This window comes from Cervus canadensis, chromosome X (assembly GCF_019320065.1).
Source record: "Cervus canadensis isolate Bull #8, Minnesota chromosome X, ASM1932006v1, whole genome shotgun sequence".
In the NCBI taxonomy this organism is placed as follows: domain Eukaryota; kingdom Metazoa; phylum Chordata; class Mammalia; order Artiodactyla; family Cervidae; genus Cervus; species Cervus canadensis.
The window spans coordinates 145,339,007-145,352,157 of record NC_057419.1 but is presented as its reverse complement, the minus strand read 5'-3'; the positions used below and the strand labels follow the sequence as shown (position 1 = coordinate 145,352,157).

Below are 13,151 nucleotides of genomic sequence, written 5' to 3'. Positions count from 1 at the left end.
TAGGTTTGTCATAGCTTTTCTTCCAAGGAGCAAGCATCTTTTAATTTCATGGCTACAGTCACCATCTGCAGTGATTCTGGAGCTCAATAAAATAAAATCTGTCACTGTTTCCATTGTTTCCCATCTATTTGCCATGAAGTGATGGGACCAGATGCCATGATCTTAGTTTTTTGAATGTTGAGTTTTAAGCCAGCTTTTTTACTCTCTTCTTTCACTTTCATCAAGAGTCTTTTTAGTTCCTCTTCACTTTCTGCCGCAAGGTTGGTTTCATCTGCATATCTGAGGTTATTGATATTTCTCCTGGCAATCTTGATTCTAGCTTGTGTTTCATCCAACCCAGCATTTCGCGTTGGAGAACCTCATTCTTTCATTTTTCTGTGTTGTGAACTTACATATGCTGAATCCTGTGAGGCTTTTCTGTTAATGTGGAAATTGGAGGATTATTTTTTACATTGTATACAGAAATTATCAAATTTATCCAGAAGTAGAGAGAATAGTAAAATAAACTTCCTTGAATCCATCACTCAGCTTCAACATTTATCAACAAATGGCTAATCTCATTTCATCTGTAAATCAACTAGGTCTAACAGACATCTATAGATCAGGCCACCCAACTCCAATAGAATACATATTCTTCTCAAATGCACACAAAACATTCTCCAGGATAGACTATATATACATTAGGCCACAAAACAAGTCTCAAAATTTTAAAGAAAACTAAAGTCCAAAATTCCTTGTGAATATAAATGCAAAAATCCTCCACAACACATTATTAAACCAAATCTAGCAACACTTTTAAAAGATCATACACCATAATCAAGTGAGATTTATCTCAGTAATGTAGGGATGATTAAAATATGAAAATTAGTACAACTCAACATATTAATGAAAAAGGACAAAAATCATGTGATCATGTAATAGGTGAAGAAAAAGGGCTTGGCAAAATCCATTACCCATTCATGATAGACAAAACTCTCAGTATACTAGCAACAAAATGCAAGATCCTTAACTTGATGAATAGCATTTAAGAAAAATTTATAATATGGTGAAAGACTAAATGTTTTCCCCTTGAGATTAGGAACAAGTTAAGATGTCCACTCTTGCTATGTTTATTTAACACTGTTATTGTTGTTGTTCAGTCACTCAGTCATGTCCGACTCTTTGTGACCCCGTGGACTGTAGCCAGAGGCTCCTCTGTCCATGGAATTTCCCAGGCAAGAATACCAGTGTGGGTTGCCATTTCCTTTTCCAGGAGATCTTCCTGACCCAGGGATTGAATCCATGTCTCCTGCATCTTTGCATTGGCATGCAGATTCTTTACTGCTGAGCCATGGGGGTAAGCCCATTTAACACTGTACTGGCAGCCAATGCAGTAAGTAAAAAAAAAAAAAAGGAATTAGAGGCATTTAGATAAGAAAGAAAGAAGTAATACTGTCTGTATTTGCTGATGATACAATCTTTTATGTAGAAAATCCTAAGGAATCTACTAAAAAGGTTCAATTCAGTTCAGTTCAGTCACTTAGTCATGTCTGACTCTTTGCAACCCCATGGACTGTAGCAGTTTAGGCCTCCCTGTCCATCGCCAACTCCCGGAGTTTACTCAAACTCATGTCCATTGAGTCAGTGATGCCATCCAACCATCTCATCCTCTGTTGTCCCCTTCTCCTCCTGCCCTCAATCCTTCCCAGCATCAGGGTCTTTTCAAATGAGTCAGCTTTTCGCATCAGGTGGCCAAAGTATTGGTGTTTCAGCTTCAGCATCAGTCCTTCCAGTGAATATTCAGGACTGATTTCCTTGAGGATAGACTGGTTGGATCTCCTTGCAGTCCAAGGGACTCTCTAGAGTTTTCTCCAACACTACAGTTCAAAAGCATCAATTCTTCGGCACTCAGCTTTCTTTATAGTCCAACTTTCACATCCGTACGTAACTACTGAAAAAACCATAGCTTTGACTAGACGGACCTTTGTTGGCAAAGTAATATCTCTGCTTTTTAATATGCTGTCTAGGTTGGTCATAGCTTTCTTTCCAAGGAGCAAGCATCTTTTAATACTAAAAATGTATTGGAACTAATAAACAAGCACAGCAAGGTTATGAGATACAAGATCAATATTAAAAAATAAGTTGTATTTCTTTACACTTGAATGAAAAATCTGCAAAGAAAATTAGGAAAGCTTTCATTCGTGATAACATAAAAAGAATGAAATAACTTGGGATAAATTTAACAAAAACAGCATAAGACTTGGACACTGAAAACTGAAAAATGGATTGTAAAAAACTGTAAAAATGTGAAAAATATATTGTAAAAAATTATAAAGTGAAAAATGAAAAAAATGTTACTGAGATAATTGAAAATATCTAAATAAATGGATAAACATATAATATTCATAAATTGAAAGAGTCACTTACTTTTAAGGCTCTTCCAAATTTATCTGTAGATCTAATTAAATACCTATCAAAATCCCAACTGTCTTTTTTGCAGAAATTGACAAGCTGATCCTAAAATACAGATGAAATTGCATAGGACCCCTAATAGACAAATGAATCTTGGGGTAAAAGAAAAAAACAAAGTTTGAGGACTCACACTTCAATTTCAAAACTTACCACAAATCTACAGTAATCAAAAAAGAGTGGTACTGGCATAAGGTTAGATATGTAGATCAATGGAAAACAATTGAGAGTCCAGAAATAAACCTACGTATCTATGGAGACTTGACTTTTTAATTGAAGTATAGTTGATTTACAATATTAAGATATGTTAATTTCAGTATAGCGATTCAGTGTTTTTGCATATTATACTACATTATAGGTTATCACAAATATTGGGCATAATTTCCTATTGTTGTGTTAAGTCACCAAGTTGTATCCAATGTTTCATGACCCCAGGGACTGCAGCACACCTGACTTCCCTGTCCCTCAAAATCTCCCGAGGTTTGCCCAAGCTCATGTCCATTGAGTCAGTGATGCCATCCAACCATCTCATCCTGTGTCATCCCCTTCTTCTGCCTTCAATCTTTCCCAGCATCAGGGTCTTTTCTAATGAGTTGGCTCTTCTCATCAGGTGGTCAAGCTACTGGAGCTTCAGCTTCAGCATCAGTCCTTCCAATGAATATTCAGGATTGATTTCCTTTAAGATTGACTGGTTTGATTTCCTTGCAGTCCAAGGGACTCTCAAGAGTCTCTTCCAACACCACAGTTCAAAAGCATCAATTCTTCGGCACTCAGCTTTCGTTATGGTCCAACTCTCACATCCATACGTGATTACTGGAAAAACCACAGTTTTGGCTATACAAGCCTTTGTCAGCAAAGTCATGTCTCTGCTTTTTAATATGCTGTCTGGGTCGGTCATAGCTTTTCTTCCAAGGGGCAAGCATCTTTTAATTTTGGGGCTGCAGTCACCATCTGCAGTGATTTTGGAGCCCAGGAAAATAAAGTCTGTCACTGTTTCCATTGTTTCCCTATCTATTTGTCATGAAGTGATGGTACTGGATGCCGTGATCTTAGTTTTTGTAATATTTAGTTTTAAACTGGCTTTTTCACTCTCCTCCTTCACCTTCATCAAGAGGTTCTCTAGTTCCTCCTTACTTTCTGCCATTAGAGTGGTATACAGTAAATCTTTGTTGCTTATCTGTGTTATGTATCATACTTTTTATCTGTTAATCCCATTTATCCCCCCTCCCCTCTCTTTCCCTTTTGATAACTTTAAGCTAGTTTTCTATGCATGTGAGTCTGTTTCTGTTTTGTAAATACATTCATTTGTGTCATATTTTATATTCCACATATAAGTGATAAATGGTATTTTGTCTTTGATTTACTTCATTTAGTACAATAATCTCTGGGTTCATCCATGTTGCTGCAAATGGCATTATTTCATTCTTTTTTACAGCTGAGAAATATTACATGAGCCTGGTGCTGAGAAAGATTGAAGGCAAAAGGAGAAAGGGGCAACAGAGAATTAGATGGTTAGATGGCATCACTGACTCAATGGACATGAGTTTGAGCAAATTCTAGGAGGTAGTGGAGGACAAAGGACCCTGGTGTGCTACAGTCCATGGGTCCCAAAGAGTTGGACGTGATTTAGTGACTGAACAGCAACAATATTGCATGGTATACATGTACCACATCTTTTTTATCCATTCATCTGTTGATGGACATTTGGGTTGTTTCCATGCCTCGGGTTTTGTAAATAGTGCTGCAGTGAACATTGAGGTGCATGTATCTTTTAAAATTAGAGTTTTCATCTTTTCTTGATATATGCCCAAGAGTGGGGTTGCTGGATCATATGGTAGCTCTACTTTTAGTCTTTCAAAGGAACTTCCAAACTGTTTTCCATAGTGGCTGCACCAATTTACGTTCCCACCAACAGTGTAAGAAGTGACTGACTTTTCACAAATGTCCCAAGACCAATCAATGGGGAAAGAATACTGGGACAACTGGATACCCACATGCAGAAGAAAGAGGTTTGACCACTTCTTCATACCATACACAAATTAAAAGTAGATCAAAGATATAAATGTAAGAGCTAAAACTATGAAACCCTTAGAAGAAAATACAAGAGTAAATGTTTGTGACCTTGGATTACACAATGGTTTCTTAGGTATGACATCAAAAGCAACAAGCAACAAAAGATAAAAGATTGGAGTTTATCAAAATTAAAAACTTCTGTGCCTCAAAGACACCAACCCTAGAGTTAAAAGACAACTCATGGAATAGAAGAAAATAATTACAAATCATATATCTGATGAAAAGAATAGTATCCAAAACATATAAAGGACTTTTACAGCTCAATAATAAAAAGGCAAATAATCCAACTAAACAAAAATATGCACAGGATTTGTATAGACATTTCTCCAAAGATGATGTGTAAAGAAGTGACCAAAAAGCACATGAAAAGATGCTGAACATGATTAGCTTTGGAAAGGAAAGGATTAGTCACTCAGTCGTGTCCAACTCTGAGGCCCCATGGACTGTAGCCCACCAGACTCCTCTGTCCATGGGATTCTCCAGGCAAGATTACTGGAGTGGGATGCCATTTCCTCCTCCAGGGGATCTTCCCCACCCAGGGATCAAACCTGGGTCTCCCACATTGCAGGCAGATTCCTTACCATCTGAGCCACCAGGGAAGCCATTAGCTATTGGGGGAATGCAAATCAAAATCGCTGGTGGCTTAGATGGTAAAGAATCTGCCTGCAATGCAGGAGACTTGGGTTCAATCCCTGGGTAGGGAAGATCCCTTGGAGAAGGGAATGGCTACCCACTCCAGTATTCTTGCCTGGAGAATTCCATGGACAGAGGAGCCTGGTGGGCTATAGTCCATGGAGTCGCAAAGAGTCAGACATGACTGAGTGACTAACACTTGCACTTTTTCAGAATAGCTATAATCAGCAAGGCAGATAATAACAAACACTGGCGAGGACATAGAGAAATTGGAAGCCTCATGAACTCTGATGGGAAAGAGTTATATCCAGTCTGAGATTTACAGCCACTTTGAAAAACAGTTTGGCAATTACTCAGAATGTTAAAAATGGAGTTACCCTGTGACTCAGCAGTTCCTTCTAGGCATATACTCAAGACAGATGAAAATATAGGTCCACACAAAGACTTGTATGTGAATGTTCACAGTAGCACTATTCCTTATAGCCCCAAATTGGAAGCCATTCAAATGTTCACCAATTGGTGAATGAATAAACAAAATGTAGTATACCCATATAATTGGAATGCTAGTCAGCAATTAAAAGAAGTGAATGACTCATACATGATACAACATGGATAAAACTCAAAGCATTATGATAAAGAAGCCAAGCAAAAAAAGACTTACATGATTTAATTTATGTGAAATATCTAGGAAAGGCCTATTTGTAGGGCAGAAAGCACATTATCAGCTTGGGACTCCAAGTTTGGGTGTTCCACTAAACAAGTCAGAAAGTGCCTCACTTTTAACGACCCAGCATCGGAAGTCACACAGCATTTTATGGCATAATCTGAGTCAAAGCCCACCTGGAATCAAGGAGAGGGAAGTTTTAGCCTACCTCTGATGGGAGGAATGTCAAAGAATTTGGCAACCGTATCTTAAAACTGCCACATAAACTCACAACCTATTTCTCAAAAGCAGCAAAGGAAGCCAGAAGACACTGAAGCCACATATTGAATGTGTTGCAAGAAAATCACTATTAACCTAGCAAGGATCACCATTTTATTGGCAATTTATCCCAATATTCAAGGGATATATAATTCATATTCAAATTTTTAAGTTTATTTATTTATTTATGACTTTGCTGGGTTTTCAGTGCTTTGCTCTGGCTTTCTCTAATTGCAGCAAGCAGGGGCTACTCTTTGTTGTCGTACATGGGCTTCTCATTCCGGTGGCTTCTCTTCTTGCAGAGTGCAGGCTTTAGTTGTTGTGGTACACATGCTGTGGACATGTGTGGTACACGTGTTGCCCTGCAGCATGTGGAATCTTGCCAGACCAGGAAGAGAACCCATGTCCACTGCATTGGCAGGCAGATTCTTAACCACTGGACCACCAGGGAAGTCCTACAGTAAAGGCCCACCAGTACTTATAGGCTAGCACAACCTTAGTTGTCAACCTGACCAGGACAGTATAAGAAAGGAAAATTAAAGTTACAGACCAATCATATTAAAATATGGATTCAAAAAATCCTAAACAAAAGTTAATAAACCCAGTGGCGCAATATATAAAAACAACTTTAAATATATTATGATCTAATTGATTTATCTGAGGAGTACTAGATGAATTTAGTGCTTTTGAACTTGGTGTTGGAGAAGGCTCTTAAGAGCCCCTTGGACTGCAAGGAGATCAAACAGTCCATCCTAAAGGAAATCAACTCTGAATATTCATTGGAAGGACTGATGCTGAGGTTGAAGCTCCAATACTTTGGCCACCTGATGTGAAGAACTGACTCATTAGAAAAGACCTTGATGCTGGGCAAGAGGAGAAGGGGACAACAGAGGACGAGATGGTTGAATGGCATCACTGACTCAATGGACATGAATTTGAGCAAGCTCTGGGATATAATGAAGGACAGGGAAGCCTGGCATGCTGCAATCCATGGGGTCGCAAAGAGTTGGACATGACTGAGTGACTGAACAAGATGAATTTAACGTTAGAAAATCAAATATGGTAATCTACTATAGTAACACATAAAAAAGTAAAATATCATTTGATAATCTCAATAGTTTCATATAAATATTTGTGAAAATTCAAAATCCATTCATAATAAAAAGTCATAGGAAAGTGTGATTGCAAGGGACATCCTAATACTGATAAAGCTCTACAGAAAATCTATAGTCACCATCATACTTGGTGGTGAAACTCAGAAATCCTTGTTTAAGATCAAGATAAGAAACAGTTAACAGATATCACCACCTTTACTTAATATTTTACTAGAAATCCTAGCCAATATCCTTAGGAGAAAAAGATAAAGTTTTAAAGTTGGAAAGGAATAAACAAAACTGTCATTATTTGTGTGTGTGTGCTAAGTCACTTCAGTCATTTCCGACTCTTTGCGACCCCATGGACCATATTCTGCCAGGCTCCTCTGTCCATGGGATTCTCCAGGCAAGAATACTGGAGTGGGTTGTCATTTCCTCCTCCAGGGGACCTTCACGACCAAGGGATCAAACCCATGTCTCTTACGTCTGTCTCCTGCATTGGCAGGTGGATTCTTTACCACTAGCGCCATCTTGGAAGCCCCAGGTTATTAGTTGAAGATTAAGTAAATGAATGACTGATAGTGGGAGCTATATTTGTCACTGTTGGAGAGGGTATGACCATGACCATGTGAAGTCCCTCAGTCGTTTCCGACTCTTTCCAACACCATGGACTGTATAACCTACCAGGCTCCTCTGTCCATGGGATTTTACAAGCAAGAGTATTGGAGTGGGTGGCCATTTCCTTCTCCAGGGGATCTTTCTCACTCAGGAATCAAACCCGGGTCTCCCGCATTGCAGGCAGATGCTTTAACATCTGTGCCACCAGCGAGAGGGTAATTATAAATAAAAAGAAAAGGCTAGAATAAATCATGTGATACTGGATTAGAGTTGGAGACATTACCATGAGTTCATGTTTGCCTATAGAGACAGATGGATACATACAGAAGTAATTACATATGTGTGCATATGTTTGGATTAGTGTATTTCCTCCTAAGAGGTCCTGGGAACAGTGACACCCCAGTAGCAATGAGCACACCCAGATCTTGGTTTCTAATTACCAGTCTCTAGTGAAAGGAACCAAAGCCCTTTGGAGAAGGGATGATTCTAGGGCTGGGCCAGGGAAGATACAAGATGAAAGAATGAGACTAATGTCAAATGAATACAGGAGCTTCTAATGGCCAAACTGGAAGGATATAACCAATCAAATAAATAAAGTAGTATTGGAGTATACCTTAAATTATAAAATAAATATGCATGAGTCTATATTGATAATAATAAATGATTGAAAAATAAATAAATGGAAGAGTAGGGGCAAATCTCACATAAGAATTCCAAATCAATTATGTAGCTCTGTGATCTGTTTTTCTGAATTTCTGTACAAGGTTAGGTCTGCATCTAGATTCTTCTTCCTACCCCCATTTCTCCTCCTCTTCTTCTTCCTGCATGTGGATGTCTACTTGTTCCAGCCCCATTTGTTGAAAAAACCGTCTTTGCTCCATTTGATTGTCTTTGCTTCTTTGTCAAAAATCAATGGAATGTACTCATGTGGATCTAATTCTGGGTTCTCTTTTCTATTCCAAAAGGAAGTTTTTAAAATGGCACTTCATTATGTACTAGTACACAGGAGGAGATGTCATCGTTAGATAGGAGCTGATTTTAACAGGAGAAAATATGGTCATATATGCATCTAGGTTGGTAGACTTGAGGGTGGGAGGATGAGGAATTTCTTTTCTGAATGCATCTCCCTTCTCACTGAAAAAAAGAAGTACCTGAGCATGAGGATCAGGAAGCAAAAAGTAGCTAAGTGGGAAGATGAATTTCTAGGAGAACAGAATAACTAGGTAGTTTGAGCATCTGTTTGAGATTTTTGATCATTAATTTATCATTAGTAATGATATTACATTAATTAATATATAATTATATTTAGTGCTTTTGAACTATGGTGTTGGAGAAGACTCTTGAGAGTCCCTTGGACAGCAAGGAGATCCAACCAGTCCATCCTAAAGGAAATCAGTCCTGAATGTTCATTGGAAGGACTGATGCTGAACCTGAAACTCCAATACTTTGGCCACCTGGTGCAAAGAGCTGACTCATTGGAAAAGACCCTGATGCTGGGAAAGATTCAAGGCAGGAGGAGAAGGGGATGACAGGATGGCATAGTTGGATGGCATCACCAACTCAATGGACATGAGTTTTAGTAAACTCCAGGAGTTGGTGATGGACAGGGAGGCCTGGCATGCTGCGGTCCATGGCGCCACAAAGAGTCAGACACGACTGAGCGACTGAACTGAACTGAATATATATAATTGATTAATTTAATTAATTAAATCACACAGAGCTCTGTGATTTTTCTCCTACATCATTCTGCTGCTTAGGGGCAGGCAAGGAATAGGTTGTCAGTGGGCTTTTCCCAAATGAGTGGGTGTAAGATAAGCCTGTGAGTAGAAGTTTGTTTTTTTTTATCCTCATATCATGCAACCTCAGTATAGAGGCTGGTTGATAAGTTCAGGGTGCTTAATGATACTCCCATGTTATCACTCTTCTATTGTTCCTCTCTTTTGGAAAGCTCAGGCAGTCATATGATGCCAGCTGCCACCCTTGCTTAATGCTGTAATCAACTGTCCCCCTGGTCCTGTCTGCTCATCTAGTGAAGATTTTATCACTTGAACCACTATTTTCCTCTCCACTATTGGGAACTCAGTGCCCAAATGTTGTGAAAGACTGAGGGGAAGTAGTGTCCTCAGCTTACATCCAGATTTCAAGTACTAGTGTCAGAAGGTACAAGGAATTCTTCCTGAAGCAACTAAAATAATTTTAAATAAATGAATTTTAAAGAAATGAGCCTTTAGTGAAAAACCTAAGTAACTATCTGAGCAATTTTACAAAAGAACACATATTTTGAGCTTTATCTAGGCTCAAACCCCTATACTGTAGATACAAGGCAGCTTTTATTTTCTGGAGACAGGCCACATATTGCTTCTTGATCCTAACTGTCTCAGTACTCAACCTTATATCTCATTTATACTTTCAGATTATATTTAAGAATCAAGCAAGCCGGCCATATAACATCTACCCTCATGGAATCACTGATGTCAGTCCTTTGCACTCAGGGAGATTTCCAAAAGGTAAGCTTTACCTCAATTTTCTAGGCCTTACCTACCTGTAGATACAGATGAGGACACAGCCTCAACAACAACAACTACAATCATGCACATGTATCACCCCACCCTTAATTCTCTTAAGTTTTATTTTATTTAAAAATATGCCTTCATTTTGCCTTCACTTTTTTATTTGTAAAATAATTATTAATTATTTTATTACAATTTATGTATTTGTAAAATAATTATTTATTTTATAAATTATTCATTTGCTTGGCTGTGCTAGGTCTTCATTGCTCCCTGCAGGCTATCTTTAATTGCGGAGAGCGAACTACTCTAGTTGTGGTGCGTGGGCCTCTCACTGCAGTGGCTTCTCTTGTTTCAGAGCATGGGCTCTAGGGCACATGGGCTCAGTAGTTGGGACGCAGGGGCTTAGTTGCTCCATGGCATGTGGAATCTTCCAGGGACCAGGGACTAAACCTGTGTCCCCTGCGTTGGCAGGTGGATTCTAAACCACTGGACCACCAGGGAAGTCCTTGCCTTCACTTTGGAAGGATACTTTTCCTGGACATAGAATTCTGGGTTGGAAAGCCTTCATTTTTTAAGCATTTCAACTTTAGATTTTTGGCAGTTACCTCTGTATCTCAAAAAAATCATTTATTTGCTACTCCTTTGTTTTACAACTTTATATATTTATATAAAGTTATTTACATAAATATATATTTATAGTTACAACATTATATATTTAATTTTGTGTTAAATAAGGATTTAGCATTATGCCTCTTCCTAGTCCAGTTGTTTTAGACCTTTATCGGTGTTTTAGTTCCTCAATTGGCAGCAATTAAAAAATATGCTAAATACCTACTTTTTATATCTTTATGATATTACCCTAAGAGTACTAACAACTGTCCCCTTTTCCATTTCCTCTCATCTATTCTTCCATTTCTCAACTGCTGCCAGCCATACCTTTACTTTTATAAAACTAAAGCTGATAACATTTACATTTTGTTCTTTAATTTTAAATAGCTCCTTGAGTTTTCTATATATTTATTTTAAACTTTAAAAGTCAAAAAACCAGCATTTATATTATTTTAGTATGTGTTTCTTTTTTTTTTAACTTAAAAGCTTTTTTTTTCCATTTATTTTTATTAGTTGGAGGCTAGTTACTTTACAATATTGTAGTGGTTTTTGCCATACATTGACATGAATCAGCCATGGATTTACATGTGTTCCCCGTCCCAATCCCCCCTCCCGCCTCCCTCCCCACCCCATCCCTCTGGGTCTTCCCAGGGCACCAGCCCCGAGCACTTGTCTCGTGAATCCAACCTGGGCTGGTGATCTGTTTCACCCTTGATAATATACATGTTTCGATGCTGTTCTCTCAGAACATCCCACCCTTGCCTTCTCCTACAGAGTCCAAAATTCTGTTCTGTACATCTGTGTATCTTTTTCTGTTTTGCATAAGGGTTATCGTTACCATATTTCTAAATTCCATATATATGCATTAGTAGAGTGAAGTAAGCCAGTATGTGTTTCTTACTATAAGAATATGAGTTTATGGCAGAACTAGGTGGTATGCTATGGTTATTCTTTTGTCTACAGTTCCAATGATTTTACTGTTACAGCCAAATGGATTATCCTTCTTTATTCTCTACCAGTAGTTCAAAATCATGGTGAATTTTAGCTTGCAGTATGTTGAAGTGAAGTAAAGTTGCTCAGTCGTGTCTGATTCTTTGCAACCCCATAGACTGTACCCTACCAGGCTCCTCCGTCCATGGGATTTTCCAGGCAAGAGTACTGGGGTAGGTTGCCATTTCCTTCTCCAGAGGATCTTCCTGACCCAGGGATCGAACCAGGGTCTCCCACATCATAGGCAGATGCTTTACTGACTGAGCCACCAGGGAAGTCCCAAGATATGCAATATATTAAGACCATACTAATCTTATACATTTTTTGTTTATATTCTTGAAGAAAGGCTTTCTTTTATCATGAGAAGAAATATATGACTTTTCACCATATCCTTAGGTCCTACAGCTTCTTAATCATGCTATTTATTAGTATCTGATCCTTTTTTCTTCTAAAGATGTTCTTGTTGTTCACCAGCTTACTGTTCTAATATGGGTGATTTGCTTGCTAGGCCTGCTACAAAGCTGCCATCTCTGGATTTCTTTATTTGGACTTGTAGGCTAGTGCCATACCTCTCTTGTCTTGTACATTTCTGGATTTTTATTTCTTTTGTTTTTCTGGAAGTATATCTTCAACATACTTCTGAGTGCATTTAGTATATAGGGGATAAACTCTATGAGTCCTTCAGTATGATATGATGGATAGCTAGGCTGGTTATAAATAACTTTGAATCCTCTGTTTTCTAATCCTCATGGTTGCTGGTCAAAATTCAAATGCAAAATTGATTTCCATTCCTTTATGTGAGAAGGGCACAGAAACAAAATTCTGGGTAGATATTGAATGTGTACCCTGAAATTTGGGGGCATCTGCAAATCCACTTCTTAGTAACTTGCTTTTTATGTGGAGCACTCTGAAGAAGAGAGGATAAGAGTGAGGCAGCTTGCCCTTCCTGTTTGACCTCCCAAGGATACATGTGTTTTTTTCTGTAAGAAGTAAATACAGTTGCAAGTAGCTGGCTTGGTCTCTTTTTGAAGATACCCTATCTGAGAAGACAGTGTGAGGGAAGCCAGAAATAATAGGCTTTTGGATATATCACTGGGTGTAACCAGAGCTGGTTGGGGAGAGGAGGGCTACAAAAGAATAGCTGAAATAAGCCTCTCTCATGGCATGGAAGTGCCCAGTGCTGGGGTCCTGATGGTCACTCCAAGGAAAGTATGTGCCTCCCGTAAGAGAAGACCATCATTCAGGCACCTGGCA

At 38.5% G+C, this 13,151-nt stretch overlaps 1 protein-coding gene across 3 annotated transcripts in view; it reads left to right on the top strand.

Moving 5' to 3' along the window:
* Positions 1 to 13,151, top strand: part of F8 (coagulation factor VIII) — a 144,893-nt gene that overhangs the window by 48,317 nt on the left and 83,425 nt on the right. For all 3 annotated transcript variants that reach the window (XM_043457542.1, XM_043457543.1, XM_043457541.1), the window contains one exon: positions 10,202 to 10,295. In XM_043457542.1, coding sequence (XP_043313477.1) covers positions 10,202 to 10,295 — 94 coding nt within the window. The remainder of the gene's footprint in view (positions 1 to 10,201; positions 10,296 to 13,151) is intronic.